The sequence below is a fragment of the Mauremys reevesii genome, linkage group 23, assembly GCF_016161935.1.
Source record: "Mauremys reevesii isolate NIE-2019 linkage group 23, ASM1616193v1, whole genome shotgun sequence".
NCBI classification, from domain to species: domain Eukaryota; kingdom Metazoa; phylum Chordata; order Testudines; family Geoemydidae; genus Mauremys; species Mauremys reevesii.
The window spans coordinates 16,111,928-16,132,384 of NC_052645.1; the positions used below are offsets into that span (position 1 = coordinate 16,111,928).

At 54.7% G+C, this 20,457-nt stretch overlaps 1 protein-coding gene across 2 annotated transcripts in view; it reads right to left on the reverse strand.

Annotated features, from left to right (window-relative positions):
- The window catches only part of MFSD2A (major facilitator superfamily domain containing 2A), a 22,052-nt gene continuing 1,595 nt past the window's right edge, over nucleotides 1–20,457 (reverse strand). For both annotated transcript variants that reach the window (XM_039511454.1, XM_039511455.1), the window contains exons 2-14: nucleotides 19,267–19,392; nucleotides 17,527–17,651; nucleotides 10,045–10,168; nucleotides 9,401–9,479; nucleotides 8,484–8,656; nucleotides 7,784–7,874; nucleotides 6,080–6,201; nucleotides 5,220–5,303; nucleotides 3,816–3,899; nucleotides 3,179–3,291; nucleotides 2,620–2,763; nucleotides 1,803–1,979; nucleotides 1–747 (exon numbers count right to left, since the gene is read on the reverse strand). In XM_039511454.1, coding sequence (XP_039367388.1) covers nucleotides 693–747; nucleotides 1,803–1,979; nucleotides 2,620–2,763; nucleotides 3,179–3,291; nucleotides 3,816–3,899; nucleotides 5,220–5,303; nucleotides 6,080–6,201; nucleotides 7,784–7,874; nucleotides 8,484–8,656; nucleotides 9,401–9,479; nucleotides 10,045–10,168; nucleotides 17,527–17,651; nucleotides 19,267–19,392 — 1,497 coding nt within the window. In that variant the 3' untranslated portion in view covers nucleotides 1–692. The remainder of the gene's footprint in view (nucleotides 748–1,802; nucleotides 1,980–2,619; nucleotides 2,764–3,178; nucleotides 3,292–3,815; nucleotides 3,900–5,219; nucleotides 5,304–6,079; nucleotides 6,202–7,783; nucleotides 7,875–8,483; nucleotides 8,657–9,400; nucleotides 9,480–10,044; nucleotides 10,169–17,526; nucleotides 17,652–19,266; nucleotides 19,393–20,457) is intronic.

Sequence of the window (20,457 nt, forward strand, 5' to 3'; positions counted from 1 at the left end):
TCCAGGTGACATTTCCCCACTTTTATGTAAATTAATATTAATAGTTCCAGTTTGGATTCCATACAGACATATACAAATAGGGAAAAATAATTTCTATTTACAACATCATTAAGTTACTTAATTAGACTTTATAAAAAAACAGTTCTTTCTGCATTAGTGTCCTTATTTTACAGATAGTACAGGTGAGTTAACCTTCATCTCATTCACATTAACAGTGTAATGTACACTACCAGCCCCACATGGGTCCACGAGTGATCCAGAGACAATACTGCAAGGATCTGTGCCATATTCAGTGCCTGCAGTACCAGGCAAATCAATGTGTGAGAGGCAGACAGTACGCACAAGTCTCCTGTGTGTTACGAGCAATAGCTTCCTGGCCCAGGCTGCTATGCTCTGCAGACAGCGCTGCAGGGGCCAGGCTGGCGTAGTGTTTGTTCATTAAGAGGCACATCAGTGCAGTGCTGAATAGATCCCGTGTAACGTACACTACCGGCACTCTATGGATCCCATGGATGGCCTGAGACCACTGCCCGCAGATCCCATGTAACATTCACCACAGATGCTCCACAAAGCCCCGCGTAGCACATCACCAGCATCTCCAGGAGTTCCGGGTAATGGGGTTACTCGGCAGCGACCCCGTCCAGGTCCCGAAGACACCCAGTGTATAAACAGTAGATGGAGGGGAGCCGGGGTCACACGATGCTGGCGAGTTCCGTGGAGTCCGAGTCGCTGCTGTTTTCCAACTCCCTGGGAAGGGAAGGATTGGTGGGCATCAGACAGGAATGGCCCCCCTCCCTCCAGCTGGTATCCCAAGGCAGAGAGTGCCCTGGGCTCGAAAGCGAGGGCCAGCGAGCCAGAGGGGGTTAGCGAGGGATCATTACGGGGAAGGGAGCCCTCCTCTTCGCTGCAGGATGGGAACAATCAGGCCAGTCTCCCCACTTGCTGCCAACGTCTCCAGGCTCTGGAGTGAACTGTATGTTCCCCTCTCCAGCCCCATTCAGCCCCTGGCCTCTGCCCAGACTACCAGCAGCCATTTCTGCTATGTGGACAACTTTCCCTCCACTAGGAACTGGATGGAGGCCCGACCCCCTTGTAACAAAGGCCACCGAATGGTTGTGAAATGCTCAACAGCTTTCTCAACACGGTCCTGGAGCAGATTGAAATAGGGGCCTTCTAGGGAAAGGCTTCGTTTCCCAGGCCCAGCTGTAAAGCCAATTCCCCCCCCCCCTCCACACACACCCCACACCTCTCAGGCGCCACCAAATCGGTAAATGCAGCCCTGAGCCAGGCCTGGGGGAAGCAGCAGAGACCGTCCGCTCCCGTAGCGGAAAGCCAGGCAGCAGCACCACCGCAGCCACAGGAACAGGCAATGCCCAGCACTCCACGTGTATTTATGTTCATTGCAGTACTTTACCATCCCACAGCAATGTACCGGAGGCAGCGCCGCGGCTGGGGGAGTCCTGCTCCACCTCTAGCGATACGCTATGCCCCTGGCATCTTATGGCGCTGCAGCCCTCAGATGCTACCTGCAGTGTGGCAGGGTCTCACAGCCACCCGTGCGTTAGGGCTGCAGGTGTGCTGAGGCTAGCTGGAAGTGCAGATCCTCATGGGAGAGATGGTCAGCTCCTATGGGCTGAAGGACTAGCCACCTGCAAAGCCAGGGCAGGTTCTCCCAGCACTGCAGCTGGTCAGGGCACTAGTGAGAACCATTGCCCTTCCTCATCACTCTCTTCTGGAACTTGCCTAACTCAAGGAGCGCAGTCCCTCCCCCGCAGCACGGAGAGGGCCGTGCCAGCCCTTACCTTAAATTCTGTAGGGCCTTCTTGTTTTCCCTCCGCTTGTCCTCGTCGATGGGGTACAGCTTGAAAAGGAGCAGGCCCAGCAGGATCAGTCCCACCGGGGCTGCCGATACCAGCATCTTCAGCGTGAATTTCACCTCCTCGGGCTGGGAGCAGCCCCGGGTCTTGTAGCCTGCAAAGCTAAGAGAACAGGAACGGTCAAGCAAGGGAAATGCGTGAGGCTATTACCAGCCTCCTCTCTCCACACCAGCTCAGTCCTAGATCTCCAGAGGTACCTCTCAGGGGAAGAACGGCCATGAGATAGATCAGGATTCCCAGGGAAATTACTGCTGAGCCAGCGTTCGCTGCTTTAGCATCGCATCAACCCTCCTCCATCTAGCAAGGAGCATTTCCTCCTCCAACCCCAAAGCCAACAGCCGCCGTGGTCTAGAAGCTCCCAGCTATGCGGTCTGTTCCATCCCCCTCATGGAGCAATGGAGGAAAGCCAGCCCAGTGATGAGGGTGTCAGCCTGGGGCTTAGGCTGAGCTCCTTGCTCCACCACAGACATCCTGTGTGACTTTGAGCAAGCCACTTAGCCGGTCACTGCAAACTTGGAATGAGCCTCCCTCCTACCACAAAAGCTGCAGGGGAGATGCACCTGGAGCTGCCTTCAGTGCCAGCCTCTGGACATCTAATCCCAATTCCCTTCGTGGTTTTGTAGCTAAAAATGGAGAAGCTCCAGACTGCAGGGTCTGAGAGAAGCCTTCCTTCTCTCTTCCAGCTACCAGCTCTCCTAACAAGCCCCCCTGCCTCCAGGCTCGGCGTGCTGAAAGGACTCACTCTAAGCTGAGTGTGGAGATCCCCAGAGACACCCCGGAGGCGAACTTGGTGAAGAAGACGTAAAAGGAGAAGAAAATAGCTTCATGGCCACGGGAGTCTGGGTGCTGGAGGTTGAAGTTGTCTATGACATCTGGCAGCATGGACCTGAGACGAGAGAGGAGAGTATGTGAGCCTCAGACAGAGGCTAAGGAGACCATCAAGTCTTCAGTGGAGCCCACACTTCCCCTTCCAAAGCAGAGGCATGGGAGGTCCCCACCCGCAAATTACAGACTTCCAGTTACTTCCCCTCCAATAATGGTACAGAGGGGCAGAGACTTGGGAAAAGGCCATAGATTGTGGGTTCACCTTCATACTGAAAAGGCCCACAATGCCCCGCGTACTGACAAGAGAAGGCTGAAGACCTCAGCAATCTCCTCATCCTGGATCCGACGCCCAGCACTAGAGACATCAGCCCAGACGTCACAGCTTGTGCATCAACAGGTGTCTACCAGCCTAGCAGTGATAGACAACGCGGGATCGTAGTTCTGTGGTTGCCTGAGCCCGGAGCCCTCACACTCACCACGGCAAGAGGAAGGCAGCAGCGACACTGATCCCAGCTGCAATGGCCACAACGTAGGTGACGATCAAGTTACTCTCCAGAACGACAACCATGATGAGGAAGGGGATGGCAGACTGCAGAGCCAGGAAAGAAGAGAGGTGTCACCTCACCCGCCGGGCAGCAGATAATCAAGATGGACCTGACGAGCCCGTTGGCCTCCCCCCATCTTCCCTCTCATGTGAGTTTCAGCACTTGGAGGTGCTGGCTGATAGGTAGGATCTACCCACAGCATAGGCAGCAGTAACGCAACCTCTCTAATGCTGTCCCACCAACACCGTGCCCTGGAGGGCCCACTTCCCAGGCTCAGAGGATAATTCAGTCTCCATGGCCCAGTCTGTCCTTGGCCTCTCCGCCGTGACTACCAAGAAGTGCCCTTTGTGACACCACTAAGAAGTAGAGAGAGGCCAGTGAATGAATGTCAGGTGATGGTGGTAACTTCTGATCACTCCTGACCCTATTTGGAACTGCTACCTAGAGGGGTGAGGTTTAGATCCCCTGCTCTGGTCTTTCCTCGCCTCCACTTGCTAGGATTCCCTATGAGGCACACAGCAACAAACCACTCTCTGCCCCTCTCTGTTACCCCAGGAGACTTACTCACCGAGATCCCAACATACACAGCAGTTTTCTTCCCAAAGCGCATGAGGAACCATTGCCAGAGGGGGATAGACAAGGTGGCAGAGAGCTGCAAGAGAGAGAGGGGAAAAGACACATGACTCAGGCCAACCAGTCTCCATAGATGCCTTGTCCACCAGACAGGTGTTAACCTCTAATGCAGCAGGAATGGAGTTGGTTGGGGTGTCAGCCTGAGGTCAGGCTCGGATGCATGACAGATGAATTTGGACCCTCTTTTGCCTGTGGTTCGGAGCCCCCTCAGGTGTTTCAGTCAACCACACAAGGCTCTAGGCACAAGACCATCCTGGCTCTAAAGGACCTTCTCGAAGCCCACCTAGACTCGCTCCAGCGCCTTTACAGAAGCAGTCTTGCAAAGCCCGTCCACTCGTCCTCAGAGGGCAAGTGTTGTAAGAGTCTATTCTGGACCAGGTCTGATGAACGTTTGTGACGACTTTGCCAGGCTGTTCTGAAGAAAGACAGCCCCTGCCTTGCTGGGAGCCAGCCTAGAACAGAAGAGACCCAACAGGCTACAGCCAGACACGACCAACATCCTGGGTTAGACCAGGCACTGGGTCTTCGTGGGGCCAGGGAGGTGCATTCGGCTATGGGATTGGTCTCTTGCTTCCATTGATTTCGAGCCCTTGCATTTCCTTAGACCCAGGGGCGGGTTTTCTTTCTTTCACTGCCTTTCTGGCAGGGCAAAGTGTTTCACGCCACAATGCTCCCCCAGCCTCCTCCCCCATTCTATCAACATGCAAAGGGTTCCCAGACAATCCGCTCCATTCCCTCCATTCAGCGCCTCCCTGCAGCCACCACTCAGGGCTCTTTCCCCCCACACCCCTCGCCATGGAAAGAAAAAACATGGCAGGGTTTGGACAAAGGGCCTGCACGGCTTTTATTCTCCCGTCTTTCATGGTCGGCTTCAAATGCAGACAAAGGACTCGCTGTTCTTGCCAACTGGCCGTGTCTTTCCAGGAGCCACGTTAAATAACTTGTTACCCCTCCCCCCACTCCTGAGGCAACCTCCAGTCGCCTTCCCCCACATGCCAGGCTCTTCCAGCCCTGATCTCCCCTCACCACCCGGCTTCTCACCTGGGGCTCCCCATCTCGGCTTCAGGCTCTCAGACCACTACAGTCAAGTCTCTGCCCCCACCAACCAGTGGGCTCCCGAGTATAGAAAGGAGGAGACAGCCAGGTGACGGGGACAGTGATTATTATTATTATTATTCATGTTTATTACTGTATTGTCTAGGGACCCAGGGAGATCAGGGCCCCATTGTGCTCGGCGCTGTACAGACAGTCTCGCTACCTCCAAGGGCTGACAGTCCGCCTAGCCCAGGCAGGCAGGGTCGGGGGAGGGGTGCCACGTACTCGCACACTCGATACGTACCATGATGGCCAGGAGGATGTTCTGGAATTCGTTGCGGAATCCCAGGGTGTAGGTACAAAACAAGGCAAAGTTCCCTTCCAGCAGCTGGGGAAGGAAACAGACCCGGGAGGTCAGCAGAGCAGAACGGAACAGGGAGATTCCCCCTTCCAGGGGGGAAATGCACTGAACAGCCTCCCACAGAGAAACGGGATTCCCTGCAGCCCCCAGACCCACCCCACGGGGAAAACGCTGAAGTGGTCTAGCTGGACCCAGTGCCCAGATGTGCTCGGGGCTGTACGAACGCAGCCGCTGCTGTAGGGAGGCCTTGAGTGTATTGTAGCGGGAGGGAAATCCCCCCACCCCTTCCAAGGGGACTCAGCAAACAGGTCTAAGATTCCAACACCCTTTGCCCTCAATGCATCAGCTCAGGAATTCCCTCTCTGGGCAGAGATTGTCCGGACACATCTGTAAATACGACCCAGGCCAGCAGAGCGGCAGGGTCAAAGAAGGGCTAACAGGCCTAGGTCACAGGAGGACAGGTACCGGCACTCGCATCGTGCTGGGAAGGGGACCGATCGCTGTGCTGGAGACAGGAGGAAGATGGAATACAGATTCCATCAGTTCCCTGAGCAGAGGAAAAGAGCGAGCAGGCACAATCCATGTTTACCAGCAGCATGAAGAGAAGCACATATTTCACCTCCGATCAGGGCGGACGGCCCACCTTGATGTTATCTGCCTCTGTGCAGATTTCTGATATCTGACTGACACACACACACCCCCCTGCTCTCCTACAGGTCCATCTGACAGTCCTCAGTCATGCATTTCCTCCCACCTCCGGGCGGGCTCTAAGCCACATGGTCCCTCCCCAGGCAGTTCCTCACCATGAAGGCGAGGGAGGTGAAGAGGAAGCCAGCAATCAGCTTGATGTAGGCACCGTGTTTCATCACCAACTTCAGCCCCCGGAAGAAAGAGATGGGCTCATCCGACTGGAGCTCAGAGGCATCTGGGGAGCAGAGCAGGATCAGCAGGTGATTAGGCAGCCTGGCATAACGGGCCCCAGTGCTATAACAGTCAGGGGGCCCATTACTGCACTACACTGGGTATGAAAAAGGCACCCCTGAGACTCAGTATTAGCCAGCCTCCGCTGACGCCCGTAACAGTGATCTTCCCAAGTACGATGAGACATCCCATCCTCACCACTCCTGTGAGGCAAGTCCCCATTTTAGAGATAGGGAAACAGAGGCACAGACTAGTTAAGTGATTCACCCAAGGCCACACAGCAACCCAGTGGCAGAGCTGGGACTAAAATTCTAAAATCCCTGGCACCCAGATCTCTGCTCCCCTTTGTCCCATGATCAGTAGAGCACTGCTCCAGTGAGAGTGTCCTGTTAAGGGTGGGGAGAGCGGGATGAAACCCAGCTGGGCTCAGAAATAAATCCCATAAATGCCATTATCACAGCTATGGAATAGCCTGAGTCCAGCCAGCATATTGGAGGCCAGACATTGTCAGCCAAAGCCAGGCAGCAAAACACTGACACGTGTAAATACTAGGCAGGAAGACAAGTTCTCCCAGATGGTTTCCTGCAGTAACAGGGTCCCCTTGAGATTCTCCAGTGAGCTGTGCCACCTTGCCACTGACACAGTCTTTCCATGGAGGTTTACACACAAGAAATGGGTCTCTGAAGCTGTGTGTCCCCCACCCCCACTCCATACCTATCCTGGTTTACATTAACCTGGACTCCCACTCGCCCTAGTTTTGGCGGATAAGCAGGTGACAACAGCACCAGCCTGGAAGAGAGGAGTGGGAGGAGCAAGAGTTGGGATCCAGGCATCGAACTGGGTGAATAAACCAAGGCAAGAACCCATCAAGCCCAGGACAGGATCCTTTGCATTCGCGCCGTACACCCCTCCCCAGCCCACGCCCTCGAATGGAACCCTACCCCCTCCAGGGCTTCATCTGTGTAACAAGCGCCCTGGTCTCTGCTCTTCATACTGGAGCATGTTGGTTCAGCGCGGGACGGGCAGCGTTCCCAGTTCGTGCGGAGCTGAACTTCCCTCCCAGATCCCAACTAACTGCCTAAGAGCAGGGTTGGGAGCCAGCGTGGGATGTGTTCAGTTAGCATAGCAGGGAGAGTGCCTGCCAGGGGAGGGGCTGTTTGAAGATAGTGCCTTCTAAACACAGCTCAGGTTTGAAAGGCCTGGGTGACTTCAGTCCAAAGGCACTTGGCTCACAAAGGGGCCCATTTAAAAAGAGTTCAGTATAAAAAATTGTCGTCTGCTCCTGGCCGGCTGGTTAAAGCCCGAGAATGACCCTGGGTGCAGCTTTGCCTAAAGCAGGTGATGACAGCTTGTAAAAGGAATTCCCATCTCCTGCAATTTCCCCAATTTCCAGGTTTGTTCCCCACTTTCTGCCCATATGATTAGGGGAAAGACTTGTGGCTAAGGATCCACTGTTCTAACCCCTCTGAAACAGGCGAGATGACCCACGTACAGGGTCCAGCCTGGTCTGTTGCTTGGAAAGCCCTTCTGGACTCTGGACATTGCAAATGCCAACGCAAGGGACTCCCTCCACCTCCCGCACTCACCTCGCTTCTCCCGCACGCCCAGAAACAGGACGATGGCGCAGAGTATGTAGATCCCACCAATGACTCCCGCTGCCATCATGTAGGCGTTTCTCTGTGCAAGACAGATGCAGGTCCAGTTAGCGAGGCTGCTCCGCCAGGCCCCTTCTACCAGCCACTCTTGGTACAATGGCGCAGCCAGTGTAGTGCTTGTGCCAGCGCCAGCAGAACCGGACGGAGCTCTCGCTACAGACTGGGTGGGGCAGAGTCTATGCTGTGCTATGGGGCTGCATAAAAAGCTCCCTGCTCCACCCCTGATAACGCCAGGGGATCCCGAACAATGGGCTTCCCTCTCTGCAGCCAGTTCTCACCATAAACGAAGGGACCATGCACCCTACAGGCACCTGGATTTGCTTCTGCAACTGAATCCAGTTCCGATGACCCACGAGGCTCTACTGTGTTTTAGCTCCATACCTGTTGCACGGGGATAGGTACCCCCAAGTTCCTATGGTACCCCTAAGTTCCTTAATTACACAGCAGCTAGTGGGACCCAGCCTCAGGCTGCAGGGAGTTCTCTGGAGGCAGGGCAAAGCGACTCAGCACATGATTTTCACACGCTTTCCTGCCTCCAGAGTCCGGCTGAGGCAGCGCGGGAGAGGCTGCAATGAAAGAGGAGAGTCCCCGAGCAGGGGGAGGATGAGCGGCCAGGGTGCCACAGACCTACCGTGTCTGTGAGGGAGCCGGCATCACGGGTAACGTTCACCTCCTCCATGGCCACCGAGGAGTTAGACACGCCAAGGAGGCGGGAGTCCTGAATGCACGGCGTGTCCACCTGGCCCACGATCTGCCCCTGGATGGCCGTGCCCAGCACGGTGCCTAGCACCTCCACCGTCATACCTGAACAGAGGAGCCAGGCGGGTCATTACCGCGTCAACACCCTGGCCCAGCAGAGTGAGGAGAGCGGTTGCTAATGCCTGCTCCTCCAGAGGCAAACATCTGGATGTCTACACATTCCTAACGTTAAAGTCATCAAGTGACGCACTGTGCCCACCCAGCCAGAGAGGAGAGCAGTCGCTTCTCTAGATCTCTAAGCCTATGGGAGGAAGGTATCCCCATTGAGGGAAAACAGGCACAGAGAGGGGAAGGGATTTGCCCCAGGTCACACAGCCGCTCAGCGTCAAGGCTGGGAACAGAACCCAAGAGCTCCAGATTCCCAGTCTCCTGCTCTAGCCACTGTGCTCTCCAGCGGACAAACCACTGTACCAGCAGGCAGAGTCCCGTCCAGACAGACTCATGCCACGAGGCTGGTTGGACGTGGCTATTAAACCAAGGGTCCCTTTAGTCTAATAAGTGGGATCTGAGAGAGCTAAGACTCTCAGAACAGGATCCTCATTGCTAATGTGTACATGTGCAAACACGCTTTGACACATGGCTGTACACCTGCAGATCTTATACACATCCCGCAGCAGCAGGGAACATCCCCACCCCACACGCCTGCACATGTAATGGAGAACCCTGCTGCCTCCCAGCGACCAGCAGCCAAACCCCGGGAGCATATACACTTCTGCGGCTGCACCCAAGCCGTGGGAGGGGGAAAAGCACTGACACTGCAATGGTAAGGGAGATGGGAAGGGCTCTTACGATAGGCGGTAGCGGAATCCCGTTCGCTCTGCTCCCTGCTGATGAACATCGTGAGCGCTGAATAAGGAACATGGAAACACTGCAAGGAGAAACGGGGCGGATGGGAAGAGAGAGAAAGTTAACCCTTCGGGGTAAAGACATTCATGGAGGTCAAGGGAATTCATGCTACAGACCACAATGAGATGCTGACAGCAGACCATAGGTCGAGTGGGTTGGAAGATTCTTTTGCGGGAAGGAAATTCCATCCAGGTACAGACTATCCTCGCTCCCCTCCATAATGCTCCACCCCAGCCAGGGCTGGCCTTGGAGGGGTCCCCCAAACTGCTGGAGGGAGGAGGAGATGAGCTATGACTTGTCTCGCCTCTCCGGTCCCCGCAGCAGATCAGCCAACAAGCTGGCCCCATGGCCAGAGGCAAGTCTGTGAGTTGTATAATCAGGACGGCGGGAAACCCAGATGACACTGGTGGTCCAAGGACAGCCTTTATGGATGCTCTCAGCCGCTCACTCCTTTCAGGGTGGCTTGTGCCAACCCTGCCATTGTGGCACCACTCCTTGGCTCCATCGGGCAGGTGAGAAAAGGTTGGCTTCTCCCCCCCCCCCCCAAAAAAAAGGAGTCCAGTTGTGTGCATGGAGGGTGGACTCACCGTCACAAGGGTCTGGAACATGCAATAGAAGAGAAGATACCACATCACTTGGCCACTCGAGATGTCTGGCACAAACCATACCAGGAAGTAGGAGATCACAGCGAATGGAGTGGAGAAGATGATCCTTTGGGGGAATGAGAGAGAGAAAACACATCAGCATGAACAGCGACAAGCATCCACCCTCACAGCAGCTGGGCTGATACAAGGGCCTTGCTCCTCAAGCCGCAGGACATGAGCCACTCCAAGAAGCAGTTCCAGTCCTTGGGAAAAATATTGTGCAACTGGGCGCATCACATCAGGGAGTTCGCTTTGAAGTACCCTGCGTTGACCACCACTGGAGACAAGATGGTCTAGTAGCTGGACCACTGGTCCATTTCATGGGGGTAGGTACTTAGAAATGCAGAAGATAGGCCCATATGAATTTCTGTATCTAATCAAACAGGAGCAGCTTTTCGGGCAGAGTGGGACATGGGCGCTTCTAACAGGGTCCTCCAGCCTGACTGATCATGTCCTCTGATGCTTTCCTCTTGCCGCCACCTCACTACCCCAAGTTAACCCGAAGCCAGAGACTGCTGAATGCCACATCACATGAGCCCTGTGGGAGGATGCTGGTCCCATGATGCCCTAATACGGTACTGTGGCTGAGGACCCAACCTCCTAGGCAGATTCCCCTTCCTGACTGCTGGCTCACAACTCAATGTGCAATTAGGCACTTGTCACTGAATTTCAAAGGGATCTGGGCACCTAAACCCCTTAGGCTCCTCTGAAGCACTTGGTCTTAAATCTTTCCCCTACTTGCTCTAAACTGTGTGCTGTAATCCTGATCGCAGCCCCCCGGCCCTCTCCACAAAGGGGCTATTTAAAACACAGAACATTCGAGATGGGGAGAGAGAAGAGAGCCAAGAGATAAAGCCCTGACTGAGGTTTGCGGAGAAAGGCTTTGATCTCGGAGACCAAATCCCCTGCCTGGAGCAGCATGGGGCTGCTGGGCGAACAAGCAGAGGGGATGTCAGGTCAACGGTTTGTCTCTTTGGAGGAGGTGAAATGATGCGGGGCCGGAACGGGGTGAGGGATGGGGCACAGCAAGGAGCTGAGAACCCATCTGCTCCCACAGAACATGTTTAAATGAGTTAAGTTGTAAGCGCTCTGGGACCATTACCTGCTTTCATAGCCCACAACGGGCCCTGCTCCCAGTTAAGACTCTAGATGCTGCCGTTACAAAACGGCACATGCAGCTAGGAGATGGTTTCCCAGCAGAGGCAGATCAGTGTCCGAGAGACCCTGAAACTCCTTGGGGCCTGGATCCTGCCCTGCCCATCCCGTCTGTACAAGATGAAGGGACAGGGCACCATTTCCATGCTTACTTTCTCCTTCTGTCCCTGGCTCTCATCTAAGCCGAGCAGTGCTCTGCACAGGGGGAGGTGCAAGGGTGGAGGAACCAGTTCGGGCAGCAAACCCTCCCTCCACATCCTAGTCGCCCGGAGGCTGAGCAGCAAGCAGCCTGGCTTGTCTTAGCAGGGCACAGCTGCAAGGATCCCGGAGTATTTTACACACCAATCAAGCCTCCGGCCTGAGGGAGGGCGGGATAAGGCCCATTTCCCCAAGCAGAGACAGACATCGGTTAGCAAAGGAAAAGTTCATCTTCAGACCCCAGAGACTAGCCGGGTCCTTCCTTTGATCCGGCCCGAAGTGGGGAGAGAGGGAGGTGGAAGTGGACTTGAAAGCAGGAAGCCTGCGTCAGGCTCCGGGAGCGACTCCCTACATCTACAGTACCCGCCAGCAGAGCTCCAGGGAGCTGGTTCGCTCACCGCTAGCCAGAACAAGAGACGGGAGCTGGTTTTAGAGCCCAAATCCTCCCCTCTACCCTGCAGTCAGCTTAGCAGGCTGGCACTACCTGGGGATACTGCAGCAGCTCGGAGGCTGGGCACGGCCCATCAGCCCCAATCCAAACCTTTATCCTTTTCGCTCGGCTGAGTCACACACATTGCTGTCCCCGGGACCAAGTGCTTGGGGAGCGTCCAGCCTTTACAAGGGCGCGAATGTTAATTGGCGACTAAGGAAATGGAGGTAAAAATCCCTCCAGCGTAAACCTACCCAGAGAGAGCAAAGGAGATTCCCCACATCAGGAGAAGGGCAAGGGTGGGGGGTCCTCCCACCTCACAATCAGGCGAAGGGAGTGATTTGTCCCCCCACCCAAACGTCACCTCCACCGCAGGGACTGACAGACAGCTCCCGGGGCCCGTTGGAGGTCAGGCAGTAACAGGGATAAGGCCTTTCCAGTTTCCATTCGGTATCACTGTATCCCACAGGGGAGTGGGATGGGGCGGGGGGAAGCTGGTTCAGAGGGAGGACGGCACCACCAGCAAGAACCCACAAGGCGAGAGCCAAGCAGAATCCCCCAGGAATTTGGTACCTTGATCCATCCCAGTTTTTCCTGGGAAGGTCTGAATGGCCCCTCCAATAATGTGTGGGGGGGGGAGAAAGGGAACAGTTTCTTCTTTGGAGTAAAGCGACTCCCACCCCGAATGCTGCAGCTAAGACTAAGTCAGTCCCATGGGGAAATGGACTGAAACACGCAGGCTGTGGGAACACCTAGAAGCCCCCCATCAGACTCTGCCTCACTGGGCCAGGTTTTGCCCTTGCCAATTGACAGTCCCAGCCTCATGGCGTTTACAATCCCAGAGGAGTTTGAGAGAGGATCCGGATTTCTTTTTTCCTGCAGTACGGAGAGGAGAACGGGTCTCTTTCCTTTCTGGATTGACATGGCAAGACAGGGAGTTAAATTTAAACTCCCAGGGTGTGAGACACTGTATCTAAGCGCACATTACAGCAGCCACATGAGGGGAGAAAGGGGGAAATACATGACCCGACATTCACATTTTTCCCTGCGTCGGTCATTTCCATGGGGCGGGGAGCAGGCGAGAGTGTGATGACAAGGCCAGGAAGCCGTGGAAAGCACAGAGCCCGGCAGCCACTCCTCTCCTATCGCGTCTCGGGCACGTTGAGTCATTCAGAATTTCCATAAACTTTTACGCAGATCCGAAGCTCTGGGAGCAAACACATTCCCAGGCCTGCTGCGGAGGGGGCACCCCAGCAGTGCAGCAGGGGTGTGCTGCAAAGTTACAAACAAGGGTACATTTCGGATGCCTGCTGGGCAGACTTCCCCCCCGCCCCCCCCCACTACTTGGACACCTGGGAATAGAGTCATGTGCGTGGGCTGGGTAGCTAAGGAATCAGTAGATCAGCTCACCCTGCCTCCCACCCCGCAGCCACCACTCATGCTGCAGCTTCCAACCAGGAGACTGACTCCTAGTAACCCCTGAGCAGGACTGTTGCAATAAGCTGAGACATCTGAAACAGACTCCACCATGCTATGCCGCACACCCTGCCTCCCCATTGGCCAAGTCGGGATGGCATGTTCCTCTAAAAGCGGCACCCCCCACCCCCGCCCTTAATCTTTAACTGTTTCCTCTGCTTGAGCAGAATCATTTCCCTAGCCACGGTCTGGGGATAGGACACAGGATCTTGAGTTATCTGCAACTGAGGTTTGCAACAGGGCCTCTTAAATAAAGGGGGTGCTGAGAGCCCAAGGCACTCGGATCAGAGGGAGCACATTGCGGGCTGGCACAGCTGTTAGGGTGACTTCAGTGAACAGAGAAGGAAATCCACGTGGGATGAATTTGGGGGCGCAGGGGAGCATAAGGGGAATCCAAGTTTAAGAGACCAAAATTATAACAAGAGGGCCCCAGAGAGGGACATTTTATTTTATTTTTTTATTTTGGTAAGTGAACTATCAAGCCATTGTATAGCTTACAATTTTATCCTGGGTTCCGGGGACACAAGCACCGCCCCTTGTCACCACACTCAGCAGAATTACGGCCAGATGTCCCCACCAAGTGGACCTTATTCCACAGATTAAAAGGGTACAGCTGGGGGTAATATTTAGAATAGTTACCAATAAATTCCTTGGTAGATCTGCCTTGTTTATTATGAAGCAGGTTATAAGAGGATGTTGACGGGTGATGATCAGGGCTCATTAAAAGCAAGTTATACAAACTAACCGGGCAGAGATCTCGGGGCTATATGGATGAAAAATTAAATATCATTCCTATTTTACAGATAGGGAAACAGATACACAGTGAGAGAGGGCCCCAGCTGGGCCACCCTTGCCCGTGCTCAGGGAGTCCCATTTAAGTCAGTGGGACGGGCTATAGTTCTAGCTATTTAGGGTCACCAAAAGGTGGCACAGTCGGGCACCCAGCTACTTGCCCAACGACACAGAGCAAACACGTGTAAAAGCCACGAATAGACACCACCATGCTCAACTAGCAGACATGCTGCTCCCCTGCCGTAGCAGTGAGGCAGGATTCCAAGGCCCAGTACAATTGGAAGGGTGCAAGTATCGTTCAGTGGAATGTGAATATTAAGTCCCCTGTGACCATTCTCCCCAAGCCCAGCCTTAAAGGCATGAGACTGGAGCACACCAGAGGACTCCAAGCATTTCTCGATGTTCAAATACAGAGCTATTAAAGAACAGCCCTCTGCCAGCTCTGCCTTGGAGCCCACCCAGATAGCTGCTCGCTCCTCACTCACAGCCATTCCTCCAATTCCTAAGACCTCACAACACACGCAGTGGGGAGGGAAACTATTTTTGGTCTATGCGTGAAGCCTGGTTTAGATCAACAAAAACAGGACACCACGTTTTTCCATTAGAACCCCAGGGAGCAGAGGGATGCCACCGCCGCCTGTGGGGAAAAGGACCAGTCCCGCTAATTTCCACCTCCCCATCTCCTCCACCCCCACCTGCCTTCTCTACTTGACATCCAGCAATGCTGCCAGGTGCTAGATCGACTGCCCTGGAGACGGACGTTTGCTCTTTAGCCACAGGGCAGATGCAGGCCAAGCCTCCGAACACTGCATGGCTCACCCAGAGAGGCAGCAGGTGGAGATTGTGCCCCCGGACACAGCCCTAATTTCTCTGCCGACCCCTAGTGCTGTTTTCTGTGAGCAGATACCTGCCTGCATGACCAGCTCATTCCACAGAGACCAATGAGCCACGGTTTTCAGTTGCTAGCACCCTGCAGCTGACTAGAACCCGGCCTCCTAGAGAGGGAAGGTGCTGCCTCCCCTCACCATGCGCTCAGTCCTCTGAGCCATCCCCACCCTGCTTCTCTTGGATGTATCCGGTCCGTGCAAGTGCCTACAGTCCCGCTTGCCAAAGTGGGCGGGCAGAGAAACGCAAAGTGAGACCATCTAGCCAGGGGAGAGCACACGTATTGCTGCTGCCAACTCAGGCCCGGTCTCCAGTTGCTGCTTTTCCCCCTGCAGAATCAGCTGTAAATCACGTGACTTTCCGCAACCCACTGACCCTGGCTGCAGAAGTAACAGGTGCATCAGAAACAGTCTTGGCTGCACCCCCTCCCCCATACACACCACCCCCTCCTGAATGGCCAGGATGGACAATCCTGCAATGCCACCTGCTGCTCCGGAGACAGGCAGCTCTCACCTTCCAACTGCTTCATTCCCAGCATAGGGCAAATTTGCCAGGAAACCCGTCTGGACAAAAAGCCAAGCCTGACACCCCGCAACACGCGTATTTGAACAAAGCCCTGCGGCTCTGTCCCCCGGAGACAGTAGGGTCTAATGGGCAGCCCATAGTGACAAGTGGAGGACCTGTTTCTATTCTCAGTGACATGGGTTTTACATCCCCAGTTCTCATTGCTGTCAGTGGAGTCACTCCTGATTTACACGGATGAGAGGGGACTCAGGCCCAGTGCATGCTGGGATGGGGGTGAGGTTGGTTTGAATAATCTTCGATGTCCTATCCAGACTCCTCCCCACCCCCAACCAGCTCCATGGAGAAGAACATACAGCTAAAAGCGTCTCAGAAGAGGAGGATTCAGAACAGGCTACAGCTCTTGGAAATCCCCCACCGCTGCCAACACGGATTCAGTTCCTGCAATGGTAGCAACCCTGGTGTCCACTGATCTGTAGCAGGGTTTTCAGAAACCACGTGGATCAGACACGCGGGTCTGCTAGCGCGGCCGAACAGTCATGAGCAGTGAGGGGGGAACTCTGTACGTTTCCTTCATGGGGACGCGCCCCCCGTTCCGCCAGGGCAGGTGGCAATAAAAGCAGCTGTACCAACTTACACGTCTCACCAGCTGCAGAGTGTGTGTGTATATATCTCAATACACAAGCCGGAGGAACCTTCCCCTCCTCCCACCCCAACGACAACGTGTCCCAGCCCTGCGACAAAAGAACACACTGTGCCTTCCGCCTGACGAGTCACATGCCAATCTACAGACACGTGTCCCCTCCCCCGCAGCTGACTTTACAAAGCTCTCTCTGTCCCCCAGCCCCGTATCTCATTTCCCTCCCGTCCCCTGTGTTCATACAGCGCCTAGCGCAATGGAACCCGGTCCACGACCAGGGCCACCCAGAGGATTCAGGGGGCCTGGGGCAAAGCAATTTCAGGGGCCCCTTCCATAAGAAGTTGCAATACTATAGATACTATATTCTCATGGGGTCCCCTGGGGGGCCTGGGGCAAATTGCCCTCCCCTCCCCCTGGGCAGCCCTGTCCACAACTGGCATCTCCTCTGGGCACTACTACAATCCACAAATAATCAAGGGTCTGACTTATCAAGAGCCAGCTGAGTGCTCAGACTATCCCTTCCCAGGAGAGCTGGGAGGAGTGGCCACCGCTGTCACAAGGGATCTGGAGGGGGAAGGGAGAAAAGTCACCCCGAAGATCCCCCCACAGGAGCGTGCCCACCACCAGAAGCGCATTCTCTTATCGCTCAGGGCCACAGAGCTCGGCACAGCTGCCAGTCCTTGCCCCCGGCCCCACCCCAGGGAGTTCCAGCCACTCAGCTGCACGTGGGTCGATAACCACGGCACGGCGCCTCCAGCACAGCAGCGGAACTCGAGTCGTTTCTGGGAGAGCGAGCCCCACTTAACTATCGATTGCTGGGTTCACGGATTCCCACACGGCAAGGTTTCCCCTCTCACCTATCTGGAGGCTGCGGAAAGGCTAAAGACCCAGAGTTTCCCTCCTTGTCCCCAGGGCCTCTTCTCATCAGTCAGGCATCTTTCACAACTTATAAGCCATCTACGGATTACTCAGCCTTTTGCTGACTGCCAAGCGTCTGTTCCATTCCACTCACTGCACACACGCACCGACCTGAGAGCTATTCCCAGCTCGGACTCTCGGTGCGACCTCAGGCAAGTTCCTTCCCTCTTCTGCGCCTCTGGTTCCCCACATGTAACACGGGGAGAACATTAACCCTTCTTTGAGGCCTCCAAGTGGGACGCAAGAGGCAAATGCAGGGTAGCCAGTGCGAGCCTCTACTCTCCAGAAAGTCCCCAGGATCCTAAAGCCGACCTGGAAGGGCCCTGCTGCCGTTGTGTCCCAGGGAACCCAAGCTAGTCCTTGCTGAGCCCCAACCTCAAAATCCCCAGCTCCAAGAAGCTTCCCTTACCAGGGCATCAGGCGTCCGAGGCGGCTCCAGGGGGTTTTAGTGATGAAGAAGCCCACCATGGGGTCGGTGATAGCATCCCATGCTCGACCCACAAAGAGGATGATGGAGGCATAGAAAGGGTCCAGCTGTTATAGAAAGAGAGGACAGCATTGACTCGGAGAGCCTTGGAAAGGAGCCAGAGACCCCATGACCCCGAGGCTGTCAAAACCCCTTCCCCCGGCTGATTGCTTTCCCTGAAGATCTTAGCCTCGACCTTTAGCATTTGGGAATGGAGCAGGTGCACATGGGCCCCTCCTCCACACGTTTCCAGGGTGGCTTAGATGCAAGGGGAGTATCTGACCCTTCTCCCCCTCTGAGATGGCTACCCTAGGGGCTGGTAGAGGCAGCCTGCCGCTGGAAGTAGGATTTCAGTCTATCCCATCCTACCCATTCCACACTAAACTCTTGGCAATTTCATTGCAACAGACACCAACTAAACACCTCCAGTGTCCTGTGTCAGCTTAAGTCTGTCCCCTGGCCTGCCCACAATCCCATTCGGAGACAAGGATGTAGGAGAAGCCATCACCTTTCCATCCTAGCTACATCCAGAACATGCCACAAACATGGCCAGCAACAGCGTCCCTACCAACCCACACCTACCATCCCATCAGGATATAGAGCTCTCTGCAGATACCAATCCCAGCACCAGACCCTCCATCAGCACCAGAAAGAGAAGAGCATCTCGGCCCAATGCTCCTACTTGGCATGCACATAACAGATGTCATTAGATGTTAACACTCAGAGGAGGGTCAGTATTATCCCATTTTACAGATGGGGAAAATGGAGGCACAGAGCGGTGCACAAGGTCACACAGGACATCGGCAGCAAAGCTGGGAGTAAAAACCCAGGAGACATTGCCCCCCAACGCTAGCAACTGTGAACCCAGCTCTAAGCCCGCTGAAGAAATCGCTCCAATCTGATCCAGGCTTCCTTTTTTCTGGAGGAGAATTTGTGAGCATTTTAGAAATGCAGAGCAGAATTTTCTGGCTTGAAGTTTGACACCTAAATCCATATGTAGGCACCTGAATTTCAGGTCACTTCCCCCCCCACCCCCACCAAGGGCGCTCCCTGCTAAAAGCCCATCTGAAAGGGACACAGCACTGGGAGCAGAGCTAATCTGGGACTCATTCTAAGATAACACTGAAAGTTACTGTGTGGGAAAGCCCTGGGGGGTGGGGGGAGGGAGAGGAGTTCCCCTCCATATGACTCACAGCTCTGAACTCACCTATCACAAGAGCACCCTGTATTTAAATCCCATCTCTCACCATCAGCTGCCTCCCAGCAGTCAGCTGATTAAGCCAATGGCAAGCCCCTACACCTGCACCCCTCAATGCGACACCTCCTAGGAAAGGAAGCGCCTCAGCTATAAGCCAGACAGCCTGGGGGCATCTCTCTCATCAGGCACCTGCTCTGCTTTATACATAGAGGGAACCTCAGTCTGCTGGGCAAGTAGAAAAGCCCATCAGGGAACCTCGCCCCCCATCTCTCTCCATCCAGTGCTTCCGCTGACAGGAGACCATAAGCCTGCTAAGCTCCGTGTCCCGAGATCAAGTCAGAGTAAAAATAGCCACGTAAGACGACTAGATCCCACTGGATGCGTTTTGGATTAAGAGAATCTCACGCTTGCATCCAGAGCCCCCAGGTATCACCCCGACGCTGGCTACTCGGCGCCAGGCAAGCCAGCCTGGCTGAAAGAATTACCTGTGCGACATCCAGCAGGTAGATCTGCAGGAAAAATCCCAGGGCGCAGCCAGTGATCTGGTAGGGAGCGCCGCCGACGGCGTAGCACAGTTTGCTGCACACAGAGAGCTTCTCTTTACTTTCCTTCTGCAAAAGAAATGAAAGGCAGCAGCTTAGTAGGCCTGGCCCTAGAAAGTCAGAGCAACAACCACCAAGTGTAGGGAGCTTCCCCCTCCCTCAATCGCTCCCCCACGTCCACCTACAATCTAGGACCACAACAGAGCTTACAAACAGCCCTCCAGGCTCCGCCTGCTCACAGGTCTCCACTTCGCTTGTAAAGAACGGAACAGCCCCTCACGTTTCGGTTTGACAGTCGAGGACACGGTGAACGGGTGCCAACTTATCCAGGACAATATAGAGCTTGTCCCAACTCTGCTCGTTTAACTTCCGGTCCCCTGTTCTTACCACTAGACCTTACTGCCTTCCACGGTCACCGATCAGCGCTTCTGACTGAACGTGCCAAGGAAGGGAAGCACAGAGAGCAGATTTCAACAGCCTGATTCAGTGGCTTTTAAAGGCCCCGCTAGCACTGAATACAGACTGCTCAGATCCCCTGCTTAAATTCAGCCTGGCCGGCCATCCCTTCCAGGCTGTTCGTTCCCTCATCCTCATCCAGAATCCACTCCAACTAGCCAGATCCTTAACTTTAAACAGAGGCCTTGGAATTCAAGGGAGAGTCGAGCAGCATCCAAATAATTTCTCCCACTACTCATACTCCAGAAGGCTGGACTGTATTTAACTGCTTGTTTAAGTGAACATACGGGCTCAGCGCCTCCAGATTTACAGCTAACAGGGGGCTGGGTTTGCCCATCACACAGAATAAGCCAGAGCGGTTTCCATTCGCTTCTCACATCTGGCGGAGCCTCTGAACCTACAATGATCCGCAGGCAAAAGGGACAGACGATGCGTGTGCAATTCCTCAGCCTCTCAATGAAAGCCTCAGAATCCGGAGCGTCACACCAGGGCACCTGCTCCCTGCCCTGGTTTGTGCGGCCCTCTCAAAATGATGAGTTTTAACTAAGAGATGGGGGGGTCCCCTGGGGAGGAGATGCAAATGAAGCAGAGAGCCACCAGGCCAGCTACGGACAGGCGTGATGTCAAAAATTAATTCTGCAAACTGATACCATCACCAAATTGGAGCTACAGCTGCAT